Source organism: Halteromyces radiatus (genome assembly GCF_025201355.1).
Source record: "Halteromyces radiatus strain CBS 162.75 chromosome Unknown BX664scaffold_4, whole genome shotgun sequence".
NCBI classification, from domain to species: domain Eukaryota; kingdom Fungi; phylum Mucoromycota; class Mucoromycetes; order Mucorales; family Cunninghamellaceae; genus Halteromyces; species Halteromyces radiatus.
The window spans coordinates 3,521,168-3,538,327 of record NW_026251690.1 but is presented as its reverse complement, the minus strand read 5'-3'; the positions used below and the strand labels follow the sequence as shown (position 1 = coordinate 3,538,327).

Genomic DNA, 17,160 nt, shown 5'->3' with positions numbered 1-17,160 from the left:
ACGACAGTAGACATAAACGACTACAAGGTGGTAGAGCATGTCAACAATGTCGTATGAAAAAGATCAAGGTAATATATAAAGTTATAAAACATAGACTTATCTACTACTATTATTATTATTGTTATTAATTCATTCTATGAGTATAGTGCGACGGAAAGCAACCTTGTATGCAGGTAACTAACTTTCAAGTTAGTTATATTAGACCTAGTTCTAACTCTTATTGTTCACTTTGATTCCTTTTTTTTTTTTTTTTTTTTTGGTGCATATCTGTAGTGCAAAGGTAAATGGATTTTCCTTTTGACGTATTGTTTCTGTATGATGGACTGACATTTGTTTTTTTTTTTTTATCTTTTTTTTTTTTCTTCATATAGCTCGACGACGGAAATGTATATTTGTCAAGAATGCCGATGAATCATATATCAGATTGGATGCTAGTCTTGACGAAAACAGTAATGATATGGACACAACAGAATCCAGTACACATTTACCTGAGTCTAATGTTCACCACCAGTTTATTGGTCAGAACGAACTACATACTACTCTTCACCATGATGGAACACAACAACAACAACAACAACAACAACAACAACTACAGCAACAACAGGAACAGCAACCTTTTACTAGAACAGAAATCTTGGTGGAACAACTTACTGAAGGATTGACAAGACTTGCATTGCATCAACAGGAAGAAAGGGAAGATAAAACGATATCATCTGGATTTGCACCATCATCAGCAACAGTTGGTTCATTCTTTACATCATCATTCATCTCAACCTCAATGGCCAATAGCAATAATAGCGACACTGCTTCCCCATGGCGTAGTTACGGTGATTTTGTTCGATGGACACCCGAAGCATATCCACCTACAAAGTATTCTGTTCCATTGGAAATGCCAAATCAGTCGATTCAAGAACAGTTGATCAACGTATTCTTCTCTCAATGTTCTCATCTTCTTCCTACTATCTCAAGACGACTCTTTTATGATCAATTGGAAATAAATGGTCCTTTGATTACACCTCTATTACTCAATGTTATGTATGCTCATGCAGCAAAATACGACCATTTATGGGGACAACAAGGTAGTAAGATATTTTATTCTCGAGCACGACAATTAGTGGATGATTTTTTGGATATTCCTCGTATGAGCACAGTAATGGCACTTCTTTATTTGGCGGCATATGATGATGGAACAAAATCAAGTCGATGTTGGATGTATACTGGTATGGCGGTACGAATGGCAATGGCACTTGGACTGTACAAAGCAAACTATTACAGCAACGAAATGACTCAGTTTGATGTAGAATTACGTAAAAGAGTACTTTGGGCGTCTTACGTGATGGATCAGTTACAAAGCACTTTGATGGAACGACCACCTATGTTAACTTCAAACCTTATTTCTTTGGATCTACCTACTCCTTTACCTGAAGATAATGATCAAGAACGTTTGGCTGTCTCTGCACTATCTCAACTCTGTCGTTTGGTCATGATATTGGAAAAAGTGGTCAATTATTTTGCATCAAAGACTCTTTCTCAGCAACGTCATCATCATCAACAACAACAACAACAACAGCAACGACAACAAAAAGATAGAACATGGATAACAGGATTATCTACAACAACTTTGGATGATGAACAACAAATCATGACATTTTTAGACGAAATCAAATATTGGCATAATAGACTTCCGCACAATCTTACATGGTACGATGACAACATTTATAACGATAATACTGGAAATAATGGAAATGACAGTAATCACTTCTCATTACATCAACATCAACATCGTTATCGGCATTCCAATGGCGGTCAGCATTGGGCAATTGTCAACCTTCATTTATTAGCATTTATTTTGGAATTATCTATACTCATGTGCTATCAACAACCATCTATCATTACTGAAAGAGGCAAGTACCTGATCAGATCAATATCACAATTGGTTTCTTGGACTCTTCATCAACCTCAACTCCGGATCTCCATGACATTGACTGCATTCTCTGGATTACTTTGTGCTTCGACATTATTGAATCACTGTATTTCATCATCATTAGCAACAACAGAAAAAACAAATAATCACCAGGAAAATGGCAACGATAGTATTGGATCTACGACAAATATACTCTTTCGACAGTGTCTTATGGACGTTCGACAATGTTTACAATATATACCAACCCACGATATTCATCGATTTTCACATTTAGTAGATACTGTTTTATCATCTTCCTCTACTAATACAGCAACAACGACGATACCTATGGATGCAGCAGCAGCAGCGGCAGTAGTATCGGCAACAGGTGTAGTAGGTGGAGATCATGATTTAGATATATTATCAACGGTATCACCTTTGCATGATAGTATTTATCAACAGCAGCAACAACGACAACAACTTCAGCATACGACAAAAATGGGCAATTATTCCTCTTTGGTGATGCCAATGTATGACAAACCAAACAATTCACTCTTACATGGTCCGGTTTCTCAACTATTACAACCAAGTTCAACAGTATGTGCAGCTACTCATCATCCAATGAAATCAACATCGTCATCATCTTCTTCTCGGTCTTCATTTGGTTTACCATCATTGACTTCAACTTTATCCAAAAATTGGAATCATACTATTGAACCAGCGGATTATACTTTTGAATTGATCTCTGTGGCAGATGAATGGGCAAGATCTCTGAATTACGAAACACAACAACGAATGGATTGAATAAGTTTATCAATAATTTTAGAAGATAGAATATAGTTTGTCTATTTTAGAATTTAGAATAGTTTATTGATAATAAAATATATATATTTTGACTTTTTTTTTTTTAATTGTTTATATGATGGCATGGATTGCTTATTTAATTTGATTTGTTGAATCAAAGTAACAAACGTTGAACTTTTGAGGAGCGATTGTACTACACGTAACAAACATGCGGTGCCTTTGCAATTAAAACTGACTTTCCTTTTGTGAAACTCCAGAAAAGGGACCACAGGAGACTCATCCGTTTTCTATCACTTTAGTAACCATTATCCTTATAGTAAGATTGATAATTATAATAAAAATAATAAGAAGAAAATAAAATTGACTATCTAATCATTGTATCTCCAAGAAGTTAAATTGGTAACTACTAATTCTTGTAAATGGGAAAAAGAAAAAAAAAAAAAGGGGGAATGTCAAATGAACAGATAGAAGAATTCCGATTGTACAAACTTATTTTACCTATGCCAACCTTAATTATACTATTTTTTTTTTTCATATATAAAGGGTCATCTCTATCTATTCTACCTTTTTTTCTTCTTTTTTTTTTTTTATTTTATTTTCCATTTATCCAATAAAATAAAATAAATCAATGAAGACTCCATCCTGCTTCATAATCTATAGTTTTATACTTTTTCTCATCACAGGAGTGTTAGGTGAACATCATAGCAACAATGTCAAGCCAATTGCTTTGAAATCAAAACCTTTGACAGGAAAGTTTTTACATATCACAGGTAAACAATAAACATCATTGATTTTTTTTTTTTTGTACTCGGTAATTTAATGGTTCAAACAAGAAGATCATCATCCATTTCTATTTTCTCGATAGATATTCATTTGGATCCTAATTATTTGGTTGGTTCAGATCCTAAAAAACTATGTCATCGAAAAAGTAAAAAGGCTCATAAGAATACTGCTGGAAAATTTGGTGCTTTGAATACAGAATGTGATAGTCCTTTGTCATTGGTAAAAAAAAAAAAAAAAAAAAAAAGGGTCAATTTCCCTTTTTGTTACACATACAACCGGGCATTAAATATGATACCTTTTTTTTTTTTTTTTTTGGTACCTGCATGAATAGGTGAATGCATCTTTTCAATTCATGAAAAATTCATTACAAGACATTGATTTTATTCTTTATACTGGTGATACTGCACGTCATGATCGGGATAAAAAATTACCACGTACAGGAGCAGATGTACTGGAAGATCACAAGGCCGTCATTCACTTATTTATAAAAACATTCGATGTCAATTCTATCAAATTGGTAAATAAATATAAAAATATAGAAATATTTATATCATCAACCAATTATTATTATTATTATAGATTCCTACTATCGGCAACAATGACGGTATTCAACATAATGATTTTACCTTCAACACAAGTATTTACAATTCATTACAGTCAATATGGGAACCTTTGGGGTTGAATCTGAGTGAAACATTTCATTCTGGTGGTTATTTTATCCAAGACCAAGTCGTACCAGGTTTACGAGTGATCAATACCAATTCAATGTTCTTTTTCAAAAAGAATCATATTGTTACAGATTGTAATGAAGCCTCTAGTCCAGGTGCTATTGAATTGATATGGCTCAAACAAGCTCTTGAACAAGCAAAGGATGATAATGTCATGGTTTACGTAATGGGTCATGTTCCTCCCAATGATGATGATGATTCTCCTTTATTTATGCCTACTTGTCTTGATCAATATTATCAAATCCTTGGTGAATATGGTGATATTATTCTTGGTCATTTCACCGGCCATACAAATAGTAAGTTCTTACATATCATCAAAAAAAAAAAAATAATTAACCTTTTTTTTTTTTTTTTTTGTTGATGTAGATGATGTGCTGACAGCTGTTGTACCTAAAGGAAATTCTTTTGGTCATGTTACTGCTATGGCAAATAATAATGAATTGAGTCAAATTAGAGCCAATCATGTCTCCACTGTCTTATTCAACGCTCCTTCTATCATCCCTGTCAATAATCCTGCCATCCGTGTCTATCGCTATGAAACAAGCAAGACTAAAGAGTAAGATACTTTCTTTTCTTTTATATCATTATCATTTAGTAGCACATCATCTCATCCTATTCTGATTTCCCTTTTTATTATTATTATTATTATTATTATTAATATTATTACCTCCTAATAGAAATCCAGTAGGTACTATTCTGGATTGGACACAATACTACGTTGATTTGGACAAAGCAAATTATGAAGACAGTGTGCAATATGAAATAGAATATCAAGCATCCAAATTATATGGTGTCAATCGATTTGATGGTCAAGGTATATCCCAAGCATTCAAACAACTTCGAGTGAACAAAAACTCTAGAAGATTATATAGTCAATATGTTACTGTTAGTAGTCAATCTGACTCTGTTTGATCAATAAAAAAAAAAGCTGTGTTCCTGTTTCCTTGTTAGGTACAGGCTTGATTCTCCGCATTTTTTTTTTTTAATCGTGTTTGCACCTCAGCCACTCGGCATTTCATGTCAAAAGATTTTTTTTTTCCCTTTTTGCATTCTTTTTTTTTTTTTTTCTTCTTCTTCTTCTTTATCCTGATTCACTATGGTTAAAAGAAAAAACGACACTGAGACAACTAATGAAGGGATCACCATGCCTACTGAAGAAGTAAGCTTCCCTCGTGGTGGTGCTAGTGTTTTGACTCCTCTTGAACATCGTGAGATCGCAAACAAGGCTGCAAAGGATATATTCTCTACAAAAGTATGTAAAATGAAAAGAAATTGAGTTTTTTGTTGTACTAATAATCTTTTTCTTTCTTTTTTTTTATTTTGATTATTATTAGAATTCTAGTGAAGACAATGGACCCGTGGCAAAGAAACGCAAAGCAACAAAGAAAAAAACCAAAGATACTGACGAAAAAACCAACACTGAAAAACGACCTACCATTGAAGATTTTAGTTTCAAAGTATGGAATATATAGATATGGATGGATTATATATTTACGACAAGAAGGATACTGATTCAAAAAAAATTTTTTTTCTTTTCTCCTTCTTAGAAACTATCTGTAGGCAGCACTGTTCTTGGTTGCATTACTCATATCAATGAACTCAATGTCCTTGTCAGTCTTCCCAATCAATTGACTGGTTCAGTTGCCATCACCGAAGTTTCCGATATTTTGACAAATTTGGTAGAAATTGCTGCCGAAGCTGAAGACGAAGAAGTAGAACTGCCTGAAACAAAGGATATCTTTTATATTGGTCAATGGGTACAATGTGCTGTGATCGCTGCAGAGGAAGTGAATGGTAGAAAACGTATCGAACTTTCCTTGAAACCCTCTATAGTCAATGGATCTATTGTCAAAGTGGATGTAACTTCTGGACTTGTAAGTGAACTTAAGTTATCATCAGTGAGGAATCTATTGATTATTTACTTTTTTTTATATATATAGATTATCGGTGCTTCTGTGGAAAGTGTAGAGGATCATGGATACATTATGTCTGTGGGTATCAATGGATTAGCTGGTTTCTGTCATCATGATGATGCCAAATCTTATATTGACAAATACAACCGTGGAGATCAACTTGTTCCTGGTCAATATATTGAATGTCTTGTCAAGGATGTAGCAAAGAATAAACGTACTGTCAATTTGACTTTGGATCGTAAAGCTATCTCCTCTGCTCGAGTAAGTTTTTTTTTTTTTAGATTGAAATCATTGTCTCATTCTATTTTTTTTTTCTTCTTCTTCTTCTTTTGTTTATGTATGATCGATCAGCTTGAATCACCTTACTCAAAAATGGCTTCTATCACTGCTGGTCAACGTTTGAATGGTTTGGTGGAATATTCTGGTAATCGTGGATTAAAGGTGAAATTTATGGGTCTTTATGAAGCACATATTGGTCTCTCTTATTTACCATTCACTAATGATGTGGAGGAAACTTACCGTGTCGGCTCTACTGTATCATTCCGTATTTTGTTTTCTGATATGGTGACTGAACAAAGATTGATTATCGGTTCCTTATTACCTCATGTTGTCAAACTTGATTCTGGTGATGATGAATCCTTATCTGAATTACATCCTTATGGTTCCTTCTTTGAAAAGGTCACTGTGGTTCGCGTCACTTCAATTGGTGTATTGGTTACTATTGATGGTTTGGATGACATTATGGGTTTTATTCACGTAAGTTTTGTAATAAATCAATAGGTATATTCTATTATCTTACCTCTTTATATATATATATATATATTCATAGATTTCTCAACTATCTGATGAACGGATTGTCAAACTCTCACACAAATCTGGTGACTTCATTGTTGGATCAACTCATCGTGCACGGGTATTATCTTACAGTCCTGTTGATGGTGTCTTCTCTTTGACTACCAAACCAAGTATTTTGAACAACAAGTATTTCCAACATTCGGATGTGACCATTGGTGAAATCCTAGATGTGACTGTAAGCAAGATGATCTCCAAGGGATTAGTGGTGAATCTTTCCTCTTCCATTTCCGGCTTTGTTCCATTGCATCATTTGGCTGATGTTAAACTTTCAAGACCTGAAATGACTTTCAAGCCTGGTAACAAAGTCCGTGCTCGTGTTACCTCTGTCAATCAAGAACAAGGAAAGGTCTCTCTTACTTTGAAAAAGTCCTTAATCAACTCTGAATTACCTTTAATCAAATCATTACAAGAAGTCGAACCCAAAATGGCATCTCATGGTGTCATTATCAGCGTTAAACCAAATGGTTGTGTTATTGGTTTCTACAACTCCGTTACCGCGTTCTGTCCTAGTTCCGAAATGACTGAAGCTAAAGGTGTCAATTTGGTCGATACTTTCCATCCTGGTCAAACTGTCAAGGCCTATGTATTAAAAGTACAACCTGAATCCAATAATCTACTTGTGTCTTTGATTCGTGATACTATGCTTACTGATGCTGAACGTCAAGCCAAGAAGGATAAAAAGAACAACAAGACAACTGACGATAAGCCTGTAGAAGTGTACAAACCTGGCTCCATTGTAGATAATGTCGAAGTGACTGATGTCAAACATTTACAGCTCACGCTCAAGTTACCTAATGGCGTTATCGGTCGTGTCCATGCTACTGAAGTTTATGACAAGTTTGAAGACATCCCTGTGGAAGAACGTCAACATGCATTGCTCGCATTCAAAGGAAAAACTCTCAAGGTAAAAATCCTCGATTTACACAATCTCAAGAAACGATCCTTCCTCGTCATCACCCATCATCATAAAACAGCTGATGCCTACGAATGTTCGCTCAAACTGGACAACAACAACAAATCTCAAACCAAACGTATTCAAATTGGGGATCAACTGTTAGGTTTTATTTCTGATATCAAGGCTGATCATCTAGTCGTTGCTGTTGATATGCACACTAATGGTATGATACGCAAACAACACATTTCTTCTGATGTCGCCATTGCCAATCATCCTGGTAAACATTATGTTGTGGGTCAAGCTGTCAAGGTATCTGTGCTTTCTGTCAACTTGAAGAAAAAGAAATTGGATCTAGTGATGGTGGATGATAATAGTGGTAATGTACCTACGGCTGTGACAGATATTCAGTCTTTGCAAGTCGGTCAAGTGTTGAATGGATTGGTACAAAAAGCGGACGCTAAGGGTGGATTATTTGTGCAACTGGCCAATGGTGTTACTGGCAAAGTACATCCTACTGATATTGACGACACATTTATCGAACATCCAGCTAAGAGTCATAAAACAAACAAGGTAGTTAAATGTAAAGTCTTGGAAGTGGATGCCACACGAAAGCGTATCGATTTATCACTTCGACCATCATGTATCAATGGAAATGACAAGCAAATCAAGACATTTAACGATATTCATCGTGGTGATGTGCTCAAGGCCTATGTGGAAAATATTACATCTGCTGGTGTATTTATTGCTTATAGCCGTCATATTCATGCTCGTGTCAAGATTGCTCAATTATCGGATGATTTTGTCAAGGATTGGATGTCCATTTATACCATTGGCCAACTGGTAGAATCCAAGGTATTGTTTGTGGATGCTGATTTGAAACGTGTGGAAGCTACCTTGAAAAAAAGTCTGATCAGTGGTAGTCAAACTGCTCCCAAGAAGACGGATGAAGAACAAATTCCTGATGTAGACGAAGACGAGGAAAGTGAAGATGAACCCATGGAAGGACATGAAGAAAGCTCATCAGAAGATGAACAAGATGAAGATATAGTCATGAATGATAGTGATGTGGACATGGAAGAAGCATCTGATGATGATGATGATGGTTCAGAAGAAGAACAACAACAAGAAGAAGATGACGATGATAAGGAAAAGGTACCAGCTTTATCTGTTGGAAGTGGATTCGATTGGTCTGGACAAACGGCTATCTTACAAAGCAAGGATGAAGAAGATAACAGTGACTCGGAAGATGACTCTGATAATGATGAAAAAAAGAAGAAGATCAACAAGAAGAAACAAGTAGAAGACAAAACAGCTGAACTCAACTCGGCAGCACCTCAATCGATCGGTGATTTTGAACGACTTGTTGTAGGATCACCCAATTCATCCTACTTGTGGATTAATTATATGGCTTATCAATTACAATTATCTGAAATTGGCAAGGCTCGTGCGATTGGTGAACGTGCTCTCAAGACCATCAATTTCCGTGAAGAACAAGAAAAAATGAATGTGTGGGTGGCCTTGATGAATTTGGAAAATCAATTTGGTACTGATGCTACATTGGAACAAGTATTTAAACGTGCTTTGACTTTTTGTGATCCTGAAAAGGTATATCTTCAATTGATCAAGATTTATGAACGTAGTGAAAAATTCAATGTAAGTTCAATAATAATAATAATAATAATAATCAATGGACTGATCATTTTCCTTTATATATATATATATATATATAGAAAGCTGAAGATTTATGGAAAGAAGCTACCAAGAAATTCGGTCAATCTACTAAAGTTTGGACAATGTTTGGTCTTTATTATTTACAACAAGGCAATGTTGAAGGAGCTCGTGAATTATTACAAAAAAGTTTGAAATCATTACCGAAACATAAACGTAAGTTTTTTTTTTAAAAAAAAAGATAATCAATATTCAATATTCCTTTTTATTAATAGATATTGAAACCATTGTCAAATTTGCTCAAATGGAATTCAAACATGGTGAAGCTGAACGTGGTCGTACTATTATGGAAGGTGTGATGAATAACTCACCGAAACGTGTAGATCTATGGAATGTTTATTTGGATATGGAAATCAAACAAGGAGATCATGATATGATACAGCGATTATTTGAACGAGTGACATCCATGAAATTCTCATCCAAGAAAATGAAATTCTTATTCAAGAAATGGTTACAATTTGAAAAGGATCATGGATCAGCCGATGGTGTGGAACATGTTAAGGAACGAACTTTGGCTTATGTTGAAAGCATTAGCTCTTAATCTTTTTATTATTATATACAAATCATACACTTTTCATTATTATTGTTTTTTAGATATCTTGTTTTTATTTCTCATTCATTTTTTTTTTTTTTTTGGCATTTATTTTTTTCTTCTGTATAACAAAAAAAAAAGTAAAAATCTCTTTTTGGAATAATAAAACTCCGTTGATTTTTGATCTCTTTTTTTTTTTTTTTTTTCCTTTTTTTTTTCTTTGTCTTTTTTTTTTTTTTTTCAGTTGATATGGATGCTACTATTTCACCGCATAATTTACCACAATATGCTCCTAATTATCTTGGTCGTAAAAGTAAGTTCATAAAGAAATTTACTTCTTTTCTTGACTAATACATATATTATATTTTATTTTATATATAGATATAAATATGGATGAGGTAAATGCCAAGCAAAAAAAAATCAATGAATGAATAGAATATATTGCTTTCTTTTTATATAACTGTAAAGTTTCATATAGGAAATACGACTTTTCACCAACAATAAAGATAGGGACAAGTATGATAATATGGCTGATCTCTTTTCCATTATTGTACTTATGGAACATTTGGAAAAGGCTTTCATTCGAGATTCTATTACACCCAACGAGTAAAGTATAGAGAGAATTAAAAAAAAAAAAAGAAATAAAAGTGAACTCAACTTTATATATATTGATAGATATACACCTCAATGTGCTAATTTGATTGCAAAATACAAAACAACAATGAACTTTTTAGCAGATAGTGTTAAGGATTTGGAAACATTTATGGATGATTACAAGGTAATGAAATAATACATGTATCTAAACATATATTTCAACTTTTTCTTTTTTTTTTTTTTTAAAAAAAAAAAGTTGACTTGTCCTGCAGCAGTCAATAGATTTAAAATAGGTGTACCAGCGACATATGAGCATGCTGTAGAGGAAAATACAAATAATAATCGAGGAGGGAAAGCAACTCTTTATGTGGCGGAAACCGTCTCGGTAAATACATTAAAAAATAAAAAAAAAAAAAAGATAAAAACTTAAAAACTGTGTTTTTTTTTTTATAAATCATTTATAGCACTTTATTACTTTATTGGATACCCTTCGTGTCAACCGACTGGCGGTGGATGACATTCATCCATTATTGGAAGATTTGATCAAAGCTCTCAACAATGTACCAGGATTATCACCGGATTATGAAGCCAAGGCAACGGTGAGGAAATGGTTGATTGTATTGAATGGGATGAAGGCCGCCGATGAAATTACAACAGATCAAGCAAGACAAATGGTTTTTGAAATCGATCGTAGTCATAACAACTTTTATCGATGGCTTAGTGGGGATCATCATGAAGTCGAAGATTAGAGGGGGAATATTTCATTTATTCAATAAAATCTTTACAATTTTTTTTTTAAAATAAGTGTTTTTATTTCAATATTTATATCATGGGGGAATAAAAACTATAAAATGGATCAATATCGTGGATGGAATTTGATACGTAGAGATTGAGGTGCTGCATTTTGGAAATTGCCAATCTTGACACCGTTTCGATGGATCGAGTCTTCAGGGAGTTCCCATTCATATTTTCTATAGATGAAAAAAAAAAAAAAAGATCACTCAATATTTTAAATTACTTTTTTTTTTTTTTTTTTTTTTACCTTAATAACATAGTCAAGAAGACTCTTTGTTCATGCATACTAAAGTTTTGACCAATGCAGCCTCGAGAGCCAGAGGAGAATGGAATCCTATGTAGAGTGATCAAAAATAGAATAGATGAATGGCAAGGCACAATATCATCTTTTTCTACTTACCAAGTCATTCCTTCATGTGATACATCGTGTTCATTACCAGGAGCAAAGCGTTCAGGATCAAAATGTTCTGGGTTTTTCCACACTTCAGGATTATGGTGTAAGGCATTCATTTCCACTACCACTGATGTGCCCTTGGGGATAAATGTACCATTCATATCAAAATCTTCTACCGCTTTTCGAGTGATTGTCATGGCAGCTGGACCATAACGTCGAAGATTCTATATATATATATATATATATATATCCAGAGTGTAAAGTAGATAGAAAGAAAGCCAAAAAAAAAAAAAAGAAGAAAAGATCAGTCTTCATATATCAATTTTCCCTCTTTTTTTTTTTTTTTTCTTTGATTACCTCTTTCAGCACCATGTCCAAATAAGGAATCTGTCGAAGTTCTTCAATGGAAGGTAATACGTCCACAGGATCATCACCTAATACTTTGATGACTTCTTGCCTAGCCTTTTCTTGTACTTCCTTATTCATAGCCAAATTGTAGAGACAGAAACTCATGGTATTTGCAGTTGTTTCATGACCTAATAATAAAAAAAATAAAAACAATGAACAACTTTTCTTTGTTCCTTTCTATTCTTACTCCTCTCCTTTTCATTCAATCCTTTTTTTTTTTTTTTTTTTTTTTTTTTGTAATTTACCTGCCAAGAAGAAAACAGCTATGTTTGACTATAAAAAAAAAGAACATCAGATGATATAATGCCATATTTCAAAACTTACTCTTAGTTGTTCATTAGTGGTGAAACCTTCTCCACGCATTTCGGCTTCAAGCATCAAAGTCAATAAATCCTTTTCATGTTCAGGACCAGAAGCATCATAATCAGGAGATTGTACAGCGAGTCGTCGTTTTTGTATCATTTCCAAAAGTAATCCATTCAATTTGTCAACACTATCAGCCATGCGTTTACGAGCAGGGATGATCCTACGGAACAGCCATTCCAATCGAGGAAACATGAATGTCCATGGACTTCTCAATCCAATCCTGACAGTTTCATAAGTCGTCGTCCAGACCGAGTTTGGATCCTCCAATGAACCAAAATCAAATCCAAAACCAGCATTACCAAGCGCATCCAAAGTCAATCGTTGGAAAAAGTCCAAAGCACCCACTTCATGATCAGGTTGTTTATCAATTATCGCAAATCCTTTCTGCATCAAGCGACCAAATAGTTTGACAGGCATAGCCCTATGGAATGCTGGATTCATCACCTAATATATTTTGTAATAGGTTAATATCTTTTTTTTTTTATTTTTTATTTATTTTTTTTTTTTTACCTTTCTTTGATTCTTCCATTTTTCACCATTCACCACTGCTACACTTTCATTTCCAAAAAATTTAGAAACTGCACTATTTTTGCCAAGAGCATCAAAAACAGCTCTACTCTTTGGGAAATTATCTATTTTAAAAAAAAAAAATTCAATCAACAATGAATGTATCTAACTATATATAGATCAAAAACTACCTGTCTTCATCAAAATGGCCTTGGCAGCTTTGGGTTCAGAAACAAAGACAGTCCATGTTATAGGGAAATTGATCTATCCAAAAAAAAAACATCATCAATTTAAAAGAATAAGATTTATTTTATCGTTATTTTTTTTTTTTTTTTTACCAAATAAACCCCATTGCCTTTTTTCATAGCAGGACCATATACATATTTCGCACGCTGAGTAGCATCTTCCAATTTGAGAATAGATAAAAATAATCGAAGCCAACTAACAGTTGGTAAGTGCCGGAGGTTTCTAGGTACATAACAGAAAGTAAAGACCAATCGACAGACAAGAGCAACAGTGGCACCAAGTGTCAAAGCAACCGCCTTTTTCTTATTGGATGTACCAGTTGGAAATAATTGAGTATTTTGCCATATATTTTTCAACATTTGTAAAGGTACTTCATAATTTGATTTTATAAGAGTTCCACTAACCATTGTTTTATAATAAATAATAAAAAGAAGAAAAAAAAAAAGATAGAAATGGAAACAAGATGGTCCTTTTTTATTCATCAAATCTAAGCGGATCGGGGATCCAAATACACATTTTTTTCCCTAAATTTTTGACTCACACACCAACCTACATCAATCAAATCACGGGAAACAAAGGGAATCCAATCATCCGTTATATAATAATTATTATGATCATTGTTATGATGATGATGATACATAAAGAGATATCTGGTTTTTTTTTTTTGATTTGATAATAATAAATATACTGACTACATTGCTGAACAACAATTTTTACCATTTTTAAAAACTCTATTATACTATTACCAGATCAAGTAATTTCATAGACAGAGAGAGACGACATATAAAAAAAAGAAAAAAAAAATCAAGATACATACGGAAAGAGAGGGGTGGGTGTGATGACCCTTTTTTTTTTTCCTATAAAAAACGGCACCTCATCCGACCCTCTATTTTTTTTTTTTTCAATTATGCAGATCAAAATAAATAATACTCGGTACGAGATTTACCCGGCCTTTAAAATGAAAAAAATAAACCATATAACCTAAAATAGAACGTTTTGACTGTCGCAGCCAAGCATCTTACCTGTATATTGCAAAAGTCATGTGGATTACCTTAATGTAAATACAAATTAAGAGGCGCCGAGAATTGACATTTCTCCATTTTCATCTAGAATCAATGAATAATAAAAAAAAAAAAATATAACATAAAGATAGATGGGAATCATCATCATTCATAAAAATACAATTATTTATTAGTTAGAGTAATAAAATAGAGAGGAAGACTAATTCAAATAAATAGAGATAATAAGGAGGGAATAAATAATCAAATAATCTATCCTTCAATGATTTCTTGTTCCTTTTCTATATCCATTCGTTTGTTAGGACTATTGTAAAGGGAGGTGAATATCATCATAGGCATGGCCACACATGTCGCAAGGATCAATCCACGACGGAGATTACCAGGAGGATCCGCATTATCGTCACGTAAATCATTGAATGCTATCAAAAAGATCAATCCAAGTATTTGGGAACACATCCATAAAGAAGAACTTGAAATGGTTTCTGAGATAGGATAGGAGGCTATATTCAAATGAATCAAAAAAAAAAAAAAAGTAATGAGATATTATTCAATTCATTTTTTATATATAGACACAACTTACATTCAACACTAAGTTCTAAAGCCACAGGAAGAAGTGAAAACATAAAGAAACCAAGGATAGCACAAATAGCAATAATCACATTGTAATTATCTTTTTTCACTATAAAATAATGAACACAATGAAAATTCATTAGATAAAGCTACCTTTTTTTTTTTTTTTTTTTGTAACTTACCAACCATTAACAGAGCCAAATATAAAAAACCAACAATTGGTACATAGAGACGAAGTACCCATTTATGTAATTTTGTTCGATCAATAAAGAGACCAGTGCCTATAGCACCTATAATACCAGCGACAATAAAAGCCACACCAAGATAACCAGCATTATCATAAGATACACCATAAGGTTCAACAATTTGAGGTAGCATGGAAGTCACAGTAGAAGCCAAACCACAAAGAACACCAAACACAAAGAAAATGATTAAAAAGTTATAATTCGTTGCCAGAGCCCATAAGGTCTTGAATAAACCTTGTCGTCGTTCGTGATGTGTAGATGCACTGAAAGAAGGTGGGGTTTTTGGTTGATGTGGGATGAAAACAGTAGGGATTCCAAATCCGGTAGTAATACAGGCTATAATGAGAAACTATAAAAATTTGAGAGTTTGTGTATCCAAGTTAGTAACAGAAAAAAAAAAAAGAAGATAACACTTGACTTTGTGTGACATTTTACATTGAGTTGAATACTGGATGCATCAGGCACGATGGAAGGGACAATTAAATCAGCAATGGCCATACCCACGGTATTGGCTATCATATTAAAAAAAAAAATTGGATATATAAATAGATATAAACAAACTATTGTACTATATACATCAATCTTTCTTTACCTAATCCACCAGCCATACTAGCTGTGCTTCGTTCTTTTGAGCTAAACCAAAGACTTGCATACTAAATACAGTAAAAGACAGAGATTCATTATAAAATTCTGATTCTATCATTCAAAGATAACCTACTGGAGTTGAAGCGTTGAGAATAAATGGTTGACCAAATCCACAAAATATCTATAAATCAGAGAATCCATCAATCATATTATTTCAATTGATTAAAAATATAAAAAATTTACTGTACCTGTCCTAACATTGCCAAACCAATACGTCCACCAGTAGTATTTATAAAGGTAGAAAAATATCGAAGCCAAGCACCAATAATTTGAAGAATACATCCAACTAGTAACTAATAAAAGAAAAAAAAAAAAGAGGGGGGAACGAAATAAAAGATTATTTAGGAGAATTGGTATTTTTCAATATATATATATATATATATATATATATATTACCCCAGTTTTGATACTATGCCGATAGTATACATAACTTGATATAGGACCAGCCACAATATAGATTAAAAGGAAACAGTTGGAAAACCAGTTAATGGTAGTGAGACCAATGTTGGAAAAAAAGGTATTCGCGTAATCGGGAACAGGAGCTACACAAAGCCAATTAATAGAGGAGACAATATTCAAAAGACATATAAGAGTTAGACCGTAAAACCTTATAGGATATACTTTATATATCGTTTCTTCGTTATATTGTTCTTTTTCTGAGTATTCATCGTTCTTAACCATGTCGTATAAACGAATATACAAAAAAAAAAAAAAAGAAAAAAAAAAAAAGAAAAAAGAGAAAAGGGAAAAAAAAAAAAGAAATCAAGGTTTAGAAGTAACAGTGTGAAAAAAAACTCTATATAGGCAAAAAGACTATCAAGAAAGACCTGTCTGAGTTACAAATATGGAGATTTTTTTTTTTGCACTCTTCAGTTGTGATCGATATAGAACTTGTTAATATAACTGTATTCTATATATCAACGAATGTATAAAGAAATGTCATTTTTATACTTTTTTTCTATACATAATAACCATCATCTCGAGAATAAACTATAGATTACTTCTTATTATTATTATCATTATTATTATTTTCATTCTTTTTTTTTTTTTAAAGAAATGTTGTGTAATTATTCAGAATCAAAAGATATTCATTACAATCTTCAATATTATGAATCATCACACAGATATATTCTGACGACTGATCATTTTGAGATCGCATTTACGGTATTTGAAATGCTCACTGGTAAGTTACAGCGCCTTTTTATTATGTTTCTAAGTAGGTAAGGATTT

General features: G+C 33.1%; 6 protein-coding genes across 6 annotated transcripts; 4 read left to right on the top strand and 2 right to left on the bottom strand.

Moving 5' to 3' along the window:
• The first annotated feature begins 270 nt into the window (after window positions 1-270).
• Window positions 271-2,805, top strand: BX664DRAFT_147512 (fungal-specific transcription factor domain-containing protein). Its single transcript, XM_051539884.1, has 2 exons — window positions 271-280; window positions 372-2,805. The coding sequence occupies exon 2, from the start codon at window positions 458-460 to the stop codon at window positions 2,705-2,707; it is 2,250 nt and encodes a 749-aa protein (XP_051400881.1). The 5' UTR covers window positions 271-280; window positions 372-457; the 3' UTR covers window positions 2,708-2,805.
• Window positions 2,806-3,315: 510 nt separating this feature from the next.
• On the top strand, window positions 3,316-5,204 carry BX664DRAFT_386429 (Metallo-dependent phosphatase-like protein). Its single transcript, XM_051549327.1, has 6 exons — window positions 3,316-3,477; window positions 3,573-3,709; window positions 3,822-4,007; window positions 4,070-4,514; window positions 4,585-4,774; window positions 4,896-5,204. Exons 1-6 carry the CDS (start codon window positions 3,336-3,338, stop codon window positions 5,128-5,130), a joined length of 1,335 nt encoding a protein of 444 aa, XP_051400880.1. The 5' UTR covers window positions 3,316-3,335; the 3' UTR covers window positions 5,131-5,204.
• An 81-nt stretch (window positions 5,205-5,285) lies between these two features.
• BX664DRAFT_281445 (uncharacterized protein) lies at window positions 5,286-10,244 on the top strand. The gene is made up of 8 exons (XM_051541522.1): window positions 5,286-5,470; window positions 5,553-5,675; window positions 5,766-6,092; window positions 6,159-6,392; window positions 6,483-6,887; window positions 6,961-9,534; window positions 9,612-9,765; window positions 9,825-10,244. The coding sequence occupies exons 1-8, from the start codon at window positions 5,315-5,317 to the stop codon at window positions 10,148-10,150; spliced, it is 4,299 nt and encodes a 1,432-aa protein (XP_051400879.1). The 5' UTR covers window positions 5,286-5,314; the 3' UTR covers window positions 10,151-10,244.
• A 129-nt stretch (window positions 10,245-10,373) lies between these two features.
• BX664DRAFT_334550 (VPS28 protein-domain-containing protein) lies at window positions 10,374-11,538 on the top strand. Its single transcript, XM_051545723.1, has 6 exons — window positions 10,374-10,454; window positions 10,523-10,539; window positions 10,620-10,747; window positions 10,817-10,919; window positions 10,992-11,120; window positions 11,200-11,538. Exons 1-6 carry the CDS (start codon window positions 10,391-10,393, stop codon window positions 11,482-11,484), a joined length of 726 nt encoding a protein of 241 aa, XP_051400878.1. The 5' UTR covers window positions 10,374-10,390; the 3' UTR covers window positions 11,485-11,538.
• On the bottom strand, window positions 11,539-13,997 carry BX664DRAFT_334544 (cytochrome P450). The gene is made up of 9 exons (XM_051545722.1): window positions 13,544-13,997; window positions 13,397-13,469; window positions 13,209-13,330; window positions 12,657-13,142; window positions 12,578-12,605; window positions 12,282-12,460; window positions 11,931-12,148; window positions 11,778-11,864; window positions 11,539-11,706 (listed from the first exon to the last, which is right to left on the bottom strand). Exons 1-9 carry the CDS (start codon window positions 13,931-13,933, stop codon window positions 11,592-11,594), a joined length of 1,698 nt encoding a protein of 565 aa, XP_051400877.1. The 5' UTR covers window positions 13,934-13,997; the 3' UTR covers window positions 11,539-11,591.
• A 610-nt stretch (window positions 13,998-14,607) lies between these two features.
• Window positions 14,608-16,638, bottom strand: BX664DRAFT_334540 (major facilitator superfamily domain-containing protein). Its single transcript, XM_051545721.1, has 8 exons — window positions 16,327-16,638; window positions 16,119-16,223; window positions 16,004-16,051; window positions 15,878-15,938; window positions 15,721-15,797; window positions 15,223-15,634; window positions 15,051-15,149; window positions 14,608-14,970 (listed from the first exon to the last, which is right to left on the bottom strand). Exons 1-8 carry the CDS (start codon window positions 16,609-16,611, stop codon window positions 14,723-14,725), a joined length of 1,335 nt encoding a protein of 444 aa, XP_051400876.1. The 5' UTR covers window positions 16,612-16,638; the 3' UTR covers window positions 14,608-14,722.
• Between the last annotated feature and the right edge of the window lie 522 nt (window positions 16,639-17,160).

Bases quoted from the DNA above. Each gene is read 5' to 3' on its own strand.
- BX664DRAFT_147512 (XM_051539884.1), top strand. From the start codon at position 458: ATGGACACAACAGAATCCAGTACACATTTACCTGAGTCTAATGTTCAC.
- BX664DRAFT_386429 (XM_051549327.1), top strand. From the start codon at position 3,336: ATGAAGACTCCATCCTGCTTCATAATCTATAGTTTTATACTTTTTCTC. The intron at 4,515-4,584 runs GTAAGTTCTTAC...TTGTTGATGTAG, and splicing joins TTTCACCGGCCATACAAATA to ATGATGTGCTGACAGCTGTT. The intron at 4,775-4,895 runs GTAAGATACTTT...ACCTCCTAATAG, and splicing joins GAAACAAGCAAGACTAAAGA to AAATCCAGTAGGTACTATTC.
- BX664DRAFT_281445 (XM_051541522.1), top strand. From the start codon at position 5,315: ATGGTTAAAAGAAAAAACGACACTGAGACAACTAATGAAGGGATCACC. The intron at 5,471-5,552 runs GTATGTAAAATG...GATTATTATTAG, and splicing joins AGGATATATTCTCTACAAAA to AATTCTAGTGAAGACAATGG. The intron at 6,393-6,482 runs GTAAGTTTTTTT...ATGATCGATCAG, and splicing joins AAGCTATCTCCTCTGCTCGA to CTTGAATCACCTTACTCAAA.
- BX664DRAFT_334550 (XM_051545723.1), top strand. From the start codon at position 10,391: ATGGATGCTACTATTTCACCGCATAATTTACCACAATATGCTCCTAAT. The intron at 10,748-10,816 runs GTAAAGTATAGA...ATATATTGATAG, and splicing joins GATTCTATTACACCCAACGA to ATATACACCTCAATGTGCTA. The intron at 10,920-10,991 runs GTAATGAAATAA...AAAAAAAAAAAG, and splicing joins CATTTATGGATGATTACAAG to TTGACTTGTCCTGCAGCAGT.
- BX664DRAFT_334544 (XM_051545722.1), bottom strand. From the start codon at position 13,933: ATGAATAAAAAAGGACCATCTTGTTTCCATTTCTATCTTTTTTTTTTT. The intron at 13,470-13,543 runs GTAAAAAAAAAA...TTTTTTGGATAG, and splicing joins AAGGCAATGGGGTTTATTTG to ATCAATTTCCCTATAACATG. The intron at 13,331-13,396 runs GTAGTTTTTGAT...TTTTTAAAATAG, and splicing joins GGCCATTTTGATGAAGACAG to ATAATTTCCCAAAGAGTAGA.
- BX664DRAFT_334540 (XM_051545721.1), bottom strand. From the start codon at position 16,611: ATGGTTAAGAACGATGAATACTCAGAAAAAGAACAATATAACGAAGAA. The intron at 16,052-16,118 runs GTACAGTAAATT...TCTGATTTATAG, and splicing joins GTTTGGCAATGTTAGGACAG to ATATTTTGTGGATTTGGTCA. The intron at 15,635-15,720 runs GTAAAATGTCAC...AAATTTTTATAG, and splicing joins CATCCAGTATTCAACTCAAT to TTTCTCATTATAGCCTGTAT.